General features: G+C 41.1%; 1 protein-coding gene across 14 annotated transcripts in view; it reads right to left on the bottom strand.

Annotated features, from left to right (window-relative positions):
* Window positions 1–15,572, bottom strand: part of mef2aa (myocyte enhancer factor 2aa) — a 58,234-nt gene that overhangs the window by 37,913 nt on the left and 4,749 nt on the right. For all 14 annotated transcript variants that reach the window (XM_041038911.1, XM_041038912.1, XM_041038915.1 and 11 more), the window contains exon 2: window positions 34–252. In XM_041038911.1, the coding sequence (XP_040894845.1) occupies window positions 34–87 (54 nt within the window). In that variant the 5' untranslated portion in view covers window positions 88–252. The remainder of the gene's footprint in view (window positions 1–33; window positions 253–15,572) is intronic.

Raw genomic sequence — 15,572 nt, 5'->3', positions numbered from 1 at the left:
TAGATAGATAGATAGAAAAACTGTGACACTCACCTGCCTGTTCCTCTCATCCATGATCCTGGTGATCTGTATCTTCTTCCGCCCCATGGCTGTGTCCTTTCTGGTCTCTCTGACACCTCAACAATATCAGAAAAACAACAAACTCTCTTCCTCTGCTCTCCTAGCACATTGTGCAACAGTCTCTCTTCTTGTATACGCTCTTTCACTCTTCTCGAGACACTCTTTTTGCTCTTCGACAGACCTCACCACAATCTGCAAGACAACCAAAAGAGAAAGAGAGAGAGAGAGAGAAAAACAGAAAGTTAACTTGACACTCGGCAATGTCTCCTTAGGCACTTCAAAGCACCGGAGGGCTCTGTGTTCTGTTCTCAAGCACATTCAGAGTGTATGAGACCTGCATGGCGTGCCCTTATCTCCTCGGTTGCTGCACTTGAACCACAGCTGAAGTCAATGAAACACAGCTTCACACTTTAAGGGCAGCAGCTATACACAAGTCACAGACAAGTTGTATTGAACTCTACATAATCTAAGGCTCGTTCAAATGGTCAAAATACTTTAGTTACCAAACTGAACCATTAATGATGAGTAATTTGATCATTCCAACGGCTATGCTAGAAGTTTACATTTACATACTGATTAACAGTTTTGTTATGTTCAGACAGGTTTAAAGGTTAGCCGTTCCCCCTTTTTCAGTCTTTAGGTTAAGCTAAGTTAATCAGCTGCTGGCTGAAGCTTCATTTTTACCGTACAGACATAAGAGTGGTTTCAGTCTTTTCATATACCCTCATATATCCCGCCTGCAGAGACAGAACGGCAACATTTGCTTGCTCTTCCTGAGCTGACCCACGCTGATGCCAGCTTTGCTCTTAAGATGATTAAGAGAGCACCCAGTCAGGGGTTGACAGTAGCTGAAATCTCCTGGGCTGGTGGAGAAGCCAGGGGGGATGTGGAGGGTGGGGGGTTTATTCCCACATGAGCTTGCAACCTGGCCAGTGGTTCAGACTGGACTGTTCCCCAGGAACATCTAACTCTGTCCTGTCTCTGCTTCTCTGCAAAAAGAGATACAGTAGCCCCCTCCCTGGAGGCGCATCCATCACTTACACCCAGCAAATAGAAAATGTCTAAACAACTACATTTCCCCTATGAGTACAAATGTAGAAAGGTTAACAACTCAGGCTATTAGATGCAGTCAGCAGTTGTGAGGCGAGGAAGCTAGGGGCCGAATTGGCAGTGAAAATGAAAATGACCAGTTCCAGTGGCACACAGTCATTATGGGTTACAGATGGACTGGCATTATGGTGTCTGGCTGTCTGAATCGGGGCTCCACTGTAGGCAAACTTGACTGAGATCACCTCACTAACTACCCACGCACGGCTGTCTGAGCCAGGAAAGTAACCGCCTGAACCCCCACAAAGAATTTCCCCAAACCACATCACAACAGGCCATGGAGAATGACGGTGCTCTTGTTCATTCACTATTTCACACACAAATTGACAAAGCAGTGTCTGAATTAGAGGGAGTCAAGTCAGGGACAGGCTCAGCTCCCCCAAAGACATACCTGAGCCACGATGAAAGCAACGGTGGAAGTGAAATTTACAAAAAGTGATAATTTCATTGTGTTTAAATAAAATGGAAACCTTCAGTGAATTTACTGGAATTGGAGGCATGTTCGTGAATTTACTGCGTGTTTATAAAGTTAATATAAGAAAAGATCTCGATTCTTTTTTTCTTTCATTGTGAGTAGTGGAAAGTCTCTACATCAGATTTCATGGAACGATGTCAAAACAGAGTTTTGGTTTTACAAATGAGTTCAATGATTTTTATGAACAGACAATTATGAACTTGACAGACCACTGACCACAGTGGTGTATTTTATCTGCATAGAGATAAGGGGATTTTTCTCACTGTGATCTGTGATGGTGGAGGGGGTTTATACCGTTTGCTGTTAATAAGCAGTCATAAAAACGTTTGAACGTAAGAATTTCAATGCTATAACTCACTGTATTTCTACAGTTTTATCCATGCGTCCAATGAGTAAATCTGGCTAAGATTTGGATACACGTATGTGAGGTGGACTAATCTGTAATCATATGTAGAGGCTGGTCTGAACTTCCCACAGGAAGTTTTGTTCTTCAAGAGTGTGTGTACGTGTGTGAATGTGTTCATCCACATCACATGTAACATGATGTTAACAGAATGCCGATGTCGTACTCATTTTATGAAAGTCAAGTGAAGCTGCACATCAAAAGGAGTTGAGACGTTCTCACACAGATGCACGCATGCGCACACCCCTGTCTTGTCTTTATGCAGAGGAGCTGTCACAGCAGGACAGTTCAAGTCTAGAGGCATAATAGACTGTGTCATGACTTTTTTTCTTACACAGATACAAAATGACAAGCTGAGAGGGCCTTCAGACTGCAGGTGTGCCGCGCTCCCAACTTAGTGTCCACATTCATCAAAAGTTAGTCAAAAGCCAAAACATGCTGCTGACAAAAGCTTATTTTCAGGATTTGAACGATAACTATAATCTAATAGTGAGGCTGATCATATCACAACATACTTCACTCTAGATCAAAAAATGCAATTTCAATCTCAAGAACTAAGTGGGAAATTTTCAGCTGGCACCACTACCCAGATAAACATGTCAGAAGATGTTCATATTACAAAGGAGAACAATGTCTGTACTGTGGCAGAGTACATGTTTGTGCGTGACATTCTGTCTTCTCCTGAGTGCTAGAATGGGACAGAGTATCTGTTTATGGTCTAAATCATGTGCTCTTTCTGTGCGTGAGAGAGAGAGAGAGTGTGTGTGTGTGTGTGTGTGTGTGTGTGTGTGTGTGTGTGTGTGTGTGTGTGTGTGTGTGTGTGTGTGTGTGTGTGTGTGTGTGTGTGTGTGTAGCAGGGAGAAATAAACATAAAAAGAGAAAAGGAAAGGGGGCAAACTTTGACTGGGAGCACAAGTAGGACAACTCGAGGCTATGAGGCCATATCAATAAAGACGTACAGCCACATGGTTGATACTTGTGCTCTCAGAGTAAACAGGAACTGCCTAACTACTGCTAAAGCCCCACCTCAGATATATCACTACAAATAATGATGGGAAGAATAATAGTTCAGCTCATTAACCTTGTTTGTCCTAGGGACACAACAATTAGATTTTCTGGATCTGTATTGGTTAACTGGAGTTAAAAAACATTACTGGATAAGCTACATTGTCTAACAAGTCAGTTTTCATTTGGTTAAAAAAGGAGGAACAACAAATAATTATGCAAAGGGTAGCCTTTTCCATGTAGACGCACAGGGGACAGTGAGTGCAGCATCAGATCTGAACATCTCTGTTCACTGCAGCTCAGAGCTATTTGAGAGGTCTGTATCTGTTCACAACACCAGTAATTGTATACCACAAACTGTGAGTGTGTGCTACAACTGTTAAACTTGATGATCTGTCTGTTGTTGTGTGGTTGAAGCATTTCATAAACCTTCACAAAAACGCACAAGCCTAAAAAGCACATTGTTGTGTAAACATCTTCACTTTTCTATAAGAAGTGATCTGCAGTTACAGAACAGTAGTTCAGTAGACAGGTCTACAGAATTTACATTTTGGAAAAAAGAACACTGGTATTCGATCAATAGTCGGTATCAGCCAATAGTTTGTTTTCTAAAAGGTTGTATCAGTGCATGCCGAGTTTGCACATACAAAGCAGTATAATGGCGCCTCATTACATGCTCTTTCAAAAGACCTTGATACGATATGCACACCTGGTCCACTTTGATATAAACTCGTCCAGCACCTCTGAAAGATGCTTACCAAACATTTGTAACACATAAATCAATGTGCATAGAATATGTCGCCATAGGAACAACCGCATCAGCTTGACAGAAAGTCAATATGACATGTCTAAAACAGCGAGTCCATGCCTTACTGTTGAACGCACGTGCAGTTTTAGAAGATGTTATATATTAACAAGTAACTTAAGCGCAACAGTCATTTCTGACCTGAGCCGTACTGATCCTACATGACGGGGTGTGAGACTGGTCAATTGACAGGAGGACCAGCCTACTTCCTCCTCCCTTAAGAAAGACCGTGGAGACAATGGGAGGCTTGGTGACAGCCCTGGCCCTTTCACAATCAATAAAACATGCTCAGTTCCCAGTGTAATTACTGGATCCAGCAGGTCCTCCTCCCTCTCTTCTTGTAAGCCTCACTCCACACAAAGTTGAAGCGTCACTCCCTCAACTGTTGTCCTATATAAAAGGTAACATAAAATTACTTAGTAAATTTAGGTTGCAGGGGTTTACCTAATGAACAAAAAAATTGAGGTCAGTGTTACTCTGTATGTTTGTAATATTATAAAACTGTATCAGATAAATCTATACCACTGTAATCTTTTCCAGTCTACATCTCAAATCTCCAAATAATATATATTAAAAGTTATGCGAACATTCATCTGAACTGACTTGTGTTAAAGAAGCTCCCGCTATGTGAGGCAAGCACGCCTCCACTTCTTTGAAGGTGATGGACAGCAGCCAAAGTCTTGAGCGTAGCCGTGACTGTTGCGCTTCCTGTGCAAGGCAGCGTTAGCCTCAGTATCCTACCACAGGCCATGGGCAGACAAGACTCAACTTCCTGCCCCTCCACTTCCTGTTATTCACGACCCTGCTACATGCCCTCTGCGGGGGAGTCACAGAGAACCGGGGAGAGATGGAGAGGAGGAAGAAAGGGAGGAGACCACCTTGGGGACACCCTTCCCCTCTGATCCTTCCCCTTATTACTGTCCTGACTGTAAGTCCAAGACTAAACAACAGCAAAGGCTCATCTATTTTGGCTTTGCTTATTATGTTTACTGGAAGGATCATTACACAGGCTGGCCAACGTTCATACACTGCTTTCAGCCACTCACTTTACAATTAGTAGGCAGAGACCTATCCTTGTTATTCAAACACTCAACCGGTTACATAAGAATGAATCACAGCTCTCACAACACAAGTTAATTTACATTGAAACAACATGATTAAGACAGAACTACATTTCTGACAGGATGCAACAGCCACAGATTCTGTGAAATAATCCAATACAACATTCTTAAGTATATCTAACCCAAAGTGTCTACGCTGTGGCTCGGTTACGATTAGCTTCTGGCAGAACGGAGACATAAAGCAAAGCAGCCTAAATCCACAGTTTTACCGATTTGTTTCAATGGAGCCTTGACACCAGCGCTGTAGGAAATGAACATCCACCTCTTTGTTCTTGCTTTCATCAGGAGGTGCTGTACCTGTAAATGGGGCTGTTGGCCTGAGGGAAGAGGAGGCAAGCCAGCCCTCTCACGCTCTCTCCCTCTTCCCTTTTGTGAGAGTGCGCTTATCTCCCTCTCCAGCAGTGAAAGGCAGGATTGTGGCCCCAGCAGCATCACTAGTGTTAATGTCTCCTGATGCTAATCTGACACACGGCTGATCTCTCAACAACCACTTTCTCCATCGCCTCTTTTCAACCCTCCCCCTTCTTTCTTTCTTTTTTCTCTCTTTCTTTCTTTCTTTCTTTCGTTCTCTTTCTTTCTCTCATAATTTCTTTCTTTCTTTTTCTTTCTGTCTTTGAACTCATGTTATACATCCCCTCACCTCAGTTTCCAAGGCAACTAATGAGATATAATTAATAAGAGCTATCGCAAGGGCATGCGAACAAAAAAGTGAAAAAGGAGGCTTTGAGAAATGTAGAGAGAGGTGGGGCAGTCTGCAAATCATGGACTTTCTGCAGCACTTCCCCTTCCTCTGTAAAGCATTGCTGCGGGTGACATTTCTCATACCAGAGAGTAATTTAAATAACATTTAAAGGAAAGGCTGAAATGATTTTGATATGAATACCTTGAAGGTTTTAAAGGAAAATCAAATATATGCAGTTTTCACAAAAGAAAACCCTGCAGTCCAAAATCTTGAGGTTGTAAAATTAAGATAAATCTTTATTAGATTGCTTACAGATTTACAGCCATATAAGAAGGTCATCAAGCCTCTTTCTTGTCTTATTTCATTACGCAATATGTTTTCTCTACATATCAAATCAATCTGAATGTAACTCAATCACGTAAGGTATGAAATTGCATTGTTCAAAACTAGACAGCGACCTGCACAGTGGGGACAGTCACAAAGAGTCTGCACTAAAATGGCAGCCAAGCAGACAGCGAGTGGTTAATCTGCCCTGATGACTGGTAGCTCAGTCCAACTCTCCAATGACCCAGCTGTAATCCCACATTGGATCAATGCAAGTTCAAACAATCCTCCATGCTGCTAGCACCTTGCTTGGGCTGGGGGATGGTGCTGTAAGACAGGGACCAGGAGACAGAAAGCTACTTATCACCTCCAAAATGACATCAAAAGGAAAGAAAACCCCACAGGATGAACCTGTTCTCACTGAGAAAATGTTTCACTGTAGGCCACAGCCGACTGAATGGAAATGATGTCGCTCCTCAGATTAAACACTGGACATGTATCCAATCTACAAAATCTGAATGACGATGAGTGGATATAACAACCAATAACCAAAGGACATCATATGCTGACAGCATTTCCAGACAGACATCCTCCATCTCACTCTCACACTACTGTCAGGGGATGAGAGGACTATGCAAGGTGACTTTGACTAAGTGCCTTGGGGTTTCATGAGAAAACGCCATTGACATTACATTAATTTCATGTCTCTTTTTTAACTGACTTAGTGCCACGGAGTCCCGGATAGCACAAAGAAAATGAAACAGACATTTTGCCTTAGCTTCAAGGCACAGGCAGTGCGAATCTAGAGGGCAGGAAGACAACAATGACAAATGGGTGATATGATCAGCTACCAACTTTTTCTTTACTTCTAGAGTCAACGGAGGGACGAGACATTCGCACACACAAGAGCAGGATAAATGTTAGTCAGAAACTTTCCACTGCACTTCATGTGTGTGTTTGGGTTTGATAGCAGGTGTGTGTATGAAAGAGAGACAGAATGAAAACAAGAGAGGAAGGGAGGGAGAGTCAGACAGAGAGAGTGGGAGAGAAAAGACAGTATGACTGTGTTAACTATGTGGAAAGATGTAAAGGAAACAAGACTAAAAGAAGCACCCCGCGCCCATCCCATCCCACCTCTGTGGTAGTGTGCGGCAGCGGCGTTGTAACATAATTACTGCTGGGACACTTCTATTCCCAATGATCCATTTGCGTCAGTCAGGTTTTCGAGCCCAGCCAATGAATGGATTCTCAGTTTCTCAAGGATAAAGAGATGACCCTCTCCTAGCAGTTATATCCATTTCATGTAGAAAAGCTACTCTCCTCCTCAAGGTAAATCCCTTGATGCATATTTGAGTGAAAGTTTTATGAACAAAGAAAATGATGATAACTTCCTTGATGCAAGGGAAGGGTGATGAATTATGTCTCATTAAAAATGAATGTGCTTGGCGACTTAGAAATCGTAGACGTATGGTAAAGTTTCTGTAGTGTCCTACAACCACCACTTTGTGCCTCCAAATACTACTTCACTGACATTTCAAAGAGATTTCCCAAAAAATAATTTTCAGGCAGTCTTTGAAAAACCCAGAAAGCCATCTAATAACATTTAACTCGGTTCTGAAGGCTTCACAATTTTTAAAGACACTTCCAACCGTTTAGATGAAAAATTATCTCACCCAAAACAATACTTTCACAAGTTTTTTTTTCTAATCAAAAGGTGGTAGTCACAAATGATATATCATATATATCATTTTTTTATTAATATTGTTTAATATTAATGTTTCTTTCCAATATATTATATTTTCATACTTTCATGTTTTGATTTTTGTTTTACAAAACAAGCAAGGACATTTGTCAGTTCTGGCTACCTAAATTATACAGTTGCAACATGATAAACAGGTAAAGTAGATTTTTGTCGTGTAGCAGTCAGAATATTTTTTATTTTCTCATCCAGGTCGAAGGATTATTTCAATACCTCCAGAAGAGCAGTGTGTGTTGATTTAAAATGTTCTGGGTTTTTCAAAGATCAGGGGCGTATTTTTATTTTATTTTATTTTATTTATTTATTTTTTGAATATCTAATTCTTAGCGGTGTGACTCAAATGTAATGGTAAAATATGAGAAACGCAAACTGGGGAGTTTCCAGCTGTTAAGGCTACAGTAACACAGTATAGTAACATCACAACGCATCATTGTGACTTGAGAAAATTCTCTATTAGGTTAACCTCTTGACCCTTAGAAATAATTTCTAATTAGCCAATCTAAGGTATGTCATGCTGTGTCTGCTAAATGCAATTGACAGACTAATGGATAACTACTCACTTCATATTAACGCCGTTGGTTTAACAAACTATGTCTGAGCAAAAGCCCTCCATCACCGACATTCCTTATGACAGTATGTCAGTTTAACAAGTCAGTGTCTTGACATGGCACAACATCAGTATTCACGACTCTTTATGGATGAACACTTCCTGTCACACTTTGCTCTAACTGGTAAAGTTGCTACACATTTCAGTGAGCTTAATTCTCAATTTTTACCATTTTGTTTTTGTTTATTGCTTTTTGCTGGATGATTTTTTTAAAATTTAGTTTAGGTTTTTTGTATTTTTTGTTTTTTTTTACTCTTCCGTCTGTTTTTCTAACACATGCACCCAGACACACAAACACACATGCATAAAAAAATGCATGCATGGTCCTAGAGGTTTTTAAATTTGCATAGCATTATAGTGTAGTGCTGTGGTCTGATGGTACGATGGCATGTGTCCATTTGCATGGTTGTCTATCATCAGATGGACTTCTCACCAGGGAATAATAATAATGCCAACACCATAGGGAACAAGAGTCCCCCCCATCCTCCCAGGAACCCTGCGAGTTGTGTTAAGTGCCATGGCAGCCTTTTGATGTTGCGCAAACCGCAACTCAAAAATGGTAAACAGTGAAGATGAACCAAGATCTTCCTCCAGGGGGAATCCACAGTGTAAGGATATTAGGGACGTCATGCATAATGTGTCTCAGCAGTAGTGCATTTACCCGATCTCAACACATCTTTGGAAACACTGAGGATCCAGATTAAACACTGAGATTCCAGATATTCAGTTCTCTCCCAGTGTTTGATGATCAGCAGGCAGATTTCACTAAATAAATAGTGAGCAAAAAAACAACAGTTTTTGCCACACATACATGTAGTCCATATTGTTTAGGATTTAAGTTACTGTCTGGCTTCAGAGAATGTCTGCTTTTAATGGAAAAAAAAAAATTAAAAAGCTCAGAATAAATATTTGATTTTCTCTTCCCATTTTTATCTTCCACTCGATGCCTCTTTCCCACAGTGTTCCATTACATAAAAGGTTTATGCAATCTGAGCAGTGAGGATGGCCATGAGTCATAACAACAGTGAAAGGAGCTAGCTAAAGTAGCATTGATTTTTTTTCTTACAATTTTATGTTATACAATTAGTCTTTTAATGATGTCTTGCAGGCTCTGTGATTCACACATTTCATTTCATGTAAACATTTCAAATAAAGCAACTGCTCACACATTTCTGATAACGGTGTGACACATAGAGGCTGGAAGTGGCAGGAAAATGTAAAATACCTGAGTCTGTAAAAAGTTTGTCATGGGGTTTGATGTCATCAGGTTTCTGTAAAACACTGGGAGAGAGCTCTCATTTTGAATAATCAGTGCACGTTCTGAAACTGCTTTTGTGTGTGATGCATCTTAACAGTAAATACATCTGTCCTGTTTCCACAGGACAGATGTGACCAAAAATGTGCAAGGCAGATCATTCCTTTATTACTGGCACAAGCTGGTAAACTGACTTCAAACTGAAAGATGAGGGGATCATCTTTTTCTGTCTCAGTTTGAATGTCTATTGACATCAATGAACGGCATTCACTGAACAAGGGGCATTTCTGCAGTTACAGCCCACAGTTTCTCCCAAATCAGATGATGTGTGCTAGCTGTCACATGAACACTGTGTGCAAACACTGTGATAGAGAGAGAGGGAGACAGACAGAGAGAGAGAAAGAAAGAAAGAAAGAAAGAAAGAAAGAAAGAGAGAGAGACCCTCACAGGCCCTGCTGCTGCTCACCTCTCCAGGAATCTTTTCAGCCAAACTGTTTGCTGATAGCCTCTGGTCCTGAGTCCCAGGGCCAACGGCTGATGATGGATGCAACCCCCCCTGCTCTCCCCAACCCCCATATACTTTCTGAACACCCCTGGCAGTTGGACCGGCAACAGAGGTTGAGGGGAGGAGGGAAACAAAATCAAGAACAACACAGTCTGACATGAATACAGGCTGGCAACAAGTCACTGGAGAAAAAATGACACCATTTTCACCTAGATTTGCAGCCCACAGCACACAGATGGAAAGTGGACTGGGAGAAGGGGAGAGGACAGACGGGCAGACGCACAAACAGCGGGCAGACTCAACACCTCGCTCTCAATCCCAGTCACACCATAGAGAGCTGGGATCTAGGGACTGGAGATGCAATGACAATAGTTTGTGGATGGACTTCATTCAAAAAGACTAGTTTTGACTGAATTTAAAAAAAGCAATACTGACAAATATGCCTGAGTACAGAGATTTTGAAATTGTGTCCACTTAAGGAGTATATAGGAGTAATGTTTACCCTTTAATATGGCTTGTAAAAATCATACTTGACTAGGCTTATACTTAACCTAAAGTGGGCAAGGTCAAAAAAGACATTCTCATTGTCCAGAATCTGCACACACAAAATAAAACACAACTCGAATGTATCTCATTCGTACAACGTACAACAGTTTAGAAACTCATGCTCTAGAAAAAAAGAACATGCTTACTGCGTTGCAGTCTTCATGCTGCTAGAGCACAGCCCTAACAGCAGAAAGGAAGACAACTTTGAACTGCAAGTCAGAGCCCTGCGGTGGACTGAAGCAGCTTCCAGAGAGTAGAGGGGGGCTGGGTCACTTCCCTTCCCTGTTCATATGGCTGATGTGTGCTACACAATAATGGGAGGAATCATAACCCCCCCCCCCCCCCCCCCCACCCCACCCCCCACCCCCAAGCTGTCCTGATTCACAGTGCTTCTCAGACAGACAGAAAAACAAGGATATCACAAGCCAGGCCTCCTTCCTGCAGCTCGGGGGGCCACAGGGCTTGCCCAGCTGCAGCAGATCCAAACTCTTCCTTCCAGCAGCTACTGGACTTTTAGTCAATGGGGTCACTGTAGGAGCTGTGACACCTATGTCTCACAGCTGTATTTACTACACCAGTCATTGACAAACATTTCCCCAGTGACTCTACTTCTTACTATCTTGGGCAACATAATGGGAGCCTAGATTAAATGGTGATAAAGGTTGTAAGTGATGTTTCAAATTGCTTATTTTAGCACTCAGTAACAACATAGTAAACAGCCTCATCACACAGAGCTTACCAGACTTTGAAGAAAGTTTACTTTGCACACAATTCAATTGTTTGTCTGCTCGTGATGCTTCTACTTAATGAACTCTACACAAAGCCGGAGAAGTTAAATCTCCAGTGAGAGAGAAAGATCTACAGTACAGCATCAGGAATTCAATACAGTGGGGTATATTAGCAATCATGGGAGATCTTTTGATCTAGTAAATTAGATTATAATATATTCCTTTGATTTATGTATGTCTCATTAAAATTCAGTTAAAATGCAACTCAGCAAAGAGATGTCTTTCTTAACTTCCTTTTCAACGATCAGTTTTGCTTTACACGTGATTCAACTTAATAATATTGCCATAGTATTGTGTAGCAGCATAGTCACTCGCTGTTGCTGTCTGTTTTATGTAAACAACAATAAGAAAATAAGCTAAAAACGACTAACTAAACCACAGGACACGCATGTTTGGGTTATTCGTCTTCTAAACGTGGCCTACTCACTTTTGAGATGATGCACAGTGTGATTCTGTGGTTTCTGTGCACTTCAGAAAGCCAAAGAAGGTGGAGGTGGCCTCTTAGAAAGGTGCTAAATGACTTGACTTCTCAAAGTTATCACCTTTGCTCCACCGCATGCGTCCACACTCTACCATCCCAAACCACACAATGTGCATGTGCTACTATTCTGCTCTATCTGCTATAGCACAGCAGGCATACTGGACCTTCGTTGCAGTTAAGTGTATTGAACAGTCACTGACGGCGATAGTGTGGTTAAACTGTTTCTTTCCAAAATTACTAAAAAAAAATTACTTGGTTAGTTTCAGGGTAAGGTTGTGGTTTGGGTAAAATATGTAAGGTTAGAGGACCTTCATCGTCACGCAGTGATGTCCTGTGTCTTGTTGACCTATCTATCTACCCCAGACTCCTCCTAACACAGACTCATCTAACAATTAAACAGAACTATGGGTCCTGATATGCTGCTTGCAAAGAAGACCTATGGGGTCCTTTTTAAGAGGAGATACGAATGTGGTGACAGTGGCTGTATAACACCTGTATAGATTTGTTTGTTTGTATTCAAAGTGGCAGTCAGAGACCAGTTGTATGTGTAGTGAGACACAGACCAGAATCATAGTGTCAAAAAAAAGATTAACAGCAGATTTAGTGTGTGGCTTTGCTTGAGGATCTTCCTGCTGATTCTCCTGTGTGGTCTGGGTTGAAGAGGTGAGTAGACCTCTAGTCAGGCCTTGTTTGGAAGAGCAGGGGAGACAGGAAAAGACAGTGCGGCCTTAAGCTGCTCTGTCCTGCTCAGCAGCACATGTGCTGAGTGAGCCAAACAGGGTGGCTTACCACCATAGGTCTCAGTCAAGGGCAGGACAGTTGAAAGGTCAGTGCTAGCTGTCTTGCTATACAAACGGTGCCTCAGCGAGTAATACATTCACCCTCTGAGCTTACAGCAAGCAATTAGAGGGCCTAAACAATACTGGAGATTCTCAACAGAGTTTCTGACTGCAAGTGAAATGTAGTTATTTAATCAAGGAGCAATATGCTGTAATGGTATTTATTAATTCTAAGTATTAGAAAAGTTTTAAAAGCACTTTTTAAGACAAGTACTACTCTTAGCATGATTTGACAATTGACTTTATGATATGTGAAAATTAAATTTCAGTATACTCAGTGTTGTAATGTTGTAAAGAAAATTCCTTTAACTTTGACCCAACTAGTCTAAGTAAAACAGAAAGTAGCATTTAGCAAGTTAATGTTGTCTGACACCCTGTGCTTGTTCATCCCCAGACCAATGGCTCACAATAACACCAAAGGAACATCCTGTCTAATATGAGAAGCATGCGCAATTGCCACACAGAAAGGGGGTGGGGTGGGGTCTGAACCAAGGATTTCCTTGCAGTGAGGTACCAACGCTAACCATAGCATATTAGCAGGTACAAGTGACCTATTTACCACTAACCACATGCAGAAGAACAAACAAAAAAATTAAAAACAGTCTCAAACTTGAAATCGAACTAAGCGTTTCTGCTTTTAGTTTATAGTTTAGGCACGATTATTGGCTTGCTGCACAACAACAGAAATAATCAAACAATATATTCTCATTAATGTGAATATTTGTTTGCCAAAAAAAAAAAAAAAAAACAGCACAAGACTTTTCTCTTTAGTCTACAGGGGACAGTCTACAGCTAACTGTGGTCTAAAACATTATCTGCCAGGCTCAAGATTCTGCATCCAACCTCCAGGTCTCACAGGAGAATGCTGGAATCTCCATATTGATGCTCCAATAAACAATGAATCATGTTACTGAGATGCCTTTGTTGGCCAAAGAGAAAGCTGAATACTCACACTGTGACACTGAATTTTATCATGCCACCGACATTTTGATTTTTTTTTTTTGTTTGTTTCTTTTTTGTTTTTTGAGTAATTTTACAATTATGTCAAAAAAAAAACAATTGCTAAACAATTAGAATATTCATAATTGCCGCAATGTTAAAGCTAAATTTTCAGCAGGCTATAAAAAAACAAACAAAAAAAATATCTCAGCTTACCAAACAATCAAAGAAACACTATCCCCTTTATTGGACCAAGAATGTTCAGCTTCTAGCTCTTATTTTTCATTCAATACATCCTTGGCTTTCAGCTTTCTGGTGTTTTGTCCTCCTTGGAAAAATGTCCTGGGAGGAGGAGAGTGGAGGAGAAAGACTTTCACTCAGTGATTCAGAGGCATCGTGTAAACGCCAGCATTCTCTTTCTGACAACCAGCGTTAATTGCAGATCCGACTCGCCCACACACTCCACATTTCTCCTGGAAGGAGAAGCTGAGACACTGATATTGAAGTGGGATGAGGAGTGCAGTAAAAGATGCTGCAGCTGCCCGCTCCTCACACCGTCACCACCTCTCATTTCTGCCTTTCCACTCAGAACTTGTGCTAAGACGCTAACACGCACTTACCCACATTTACAGAGACATGCAGGGGCACACAAACATAACATGCAACAAGGCTAAAACATTTAATAAACAGTGGTAGTCATTGTGGAATATTATCCATTTATCTGGCATTACTGCATCATCCTGTCCTTGATTAAATGATACAGGGTAAAATCTAATAGTCATATTATCAAACCCCTCTCCCTTTGCGTTTGTGTAATGGAAAAGGTAGAGCATTTGGGCTCTCTGAGGTTCTCTCTGTGCCTCCACAGTCATCATATTCATTCCTTTGACTAATATACAACATAAATTGTTAAAATGATATTCATTTCAGCAGCGTTGAAAGAATCCCTCATCCACATATTAGACATAAGAGCTCACGTGACGTGGATCATGAGCAACAAGGCCCATTACCAACGAGGCCTGGGGCAGCACAGGAGCTAATGACTGCAGATTGGAGGGTGCTTTATGCTTTGCTTTAGAAATCACTGGCAACCAGCTGGTATGGTAATGTACATGCCGTCAGAACAGCAGTAACATAAAATGGACAGTGAAAAATACAAGTATGCTTTGATACTGCTGCAACAACTCGTGTCCCTGAAGAATTACTGTAACCATAAAATCTGTCATTGGTTCAACCAGATAACTGAAGTGTATACGGAAAGTAGTAAAATATTTATTGCTATTTATTGCTGGGGTTAAAGCAAAGTGATCATTTTTAAATATACAAAACTAAACAATCCACAGAATACACAGCTTTCAAGGATGCTCATCCTAGTTTAAATTTGCTTCATTTTATGCATACAGCAACACAAAAAAAAAAAACACTTTACGAGTTGCAAGCCGTCAGACAACCAAAACATTTTTCAACCAAAGACTAAATTCATACCAATATTTACTTTGCGGTATTTTCTTTTACAACTGCTCCTTCTACACAATATAAATGAGACATGTAGGGAGCAGGCATACACTAGAAACATTTGAGAAGGTCAGGTTACTGTTGGCCATTGCTCACTGTGGCCAGGGGTTAAGGTCACAAGAGACAGCGAGATTCAAAGAACCACCGCACAGCAACGATTCACTCTCACAGGCTCAGTAACCAAAATGACTACGTAACTTGCACTGAGCACTGTCACATTGCCTGTCACTTCAAAAAAAGAACCTGGATCTTAAGGTGATTTTCTTAAGCAGTGAGAAGTCTATCAACACAAAGATCTCTAAAACATCTCGCCTTACTTCGCTTGGTTGGGCACATTTCAGCTGAGCTTATTTCAG

This window comes from Toxotes jaculatrix, chromosome 5 (genome assembly GCF_017976425.1).
Source record: "Toxotes jaculatrix isolate fToxJac2 chromosome 5, fToxJac2.pri, whole genome shotgun sequence".
Taxonomy (NCBI): Eukaryota; Metazoa; Chordata; class Actinopteri; family Toxotidae; genus Toxotes; species Toxotes jaculatrix.
This window is presented reverse-complemented; position numbering and strand designations above follow the sequence as displayed.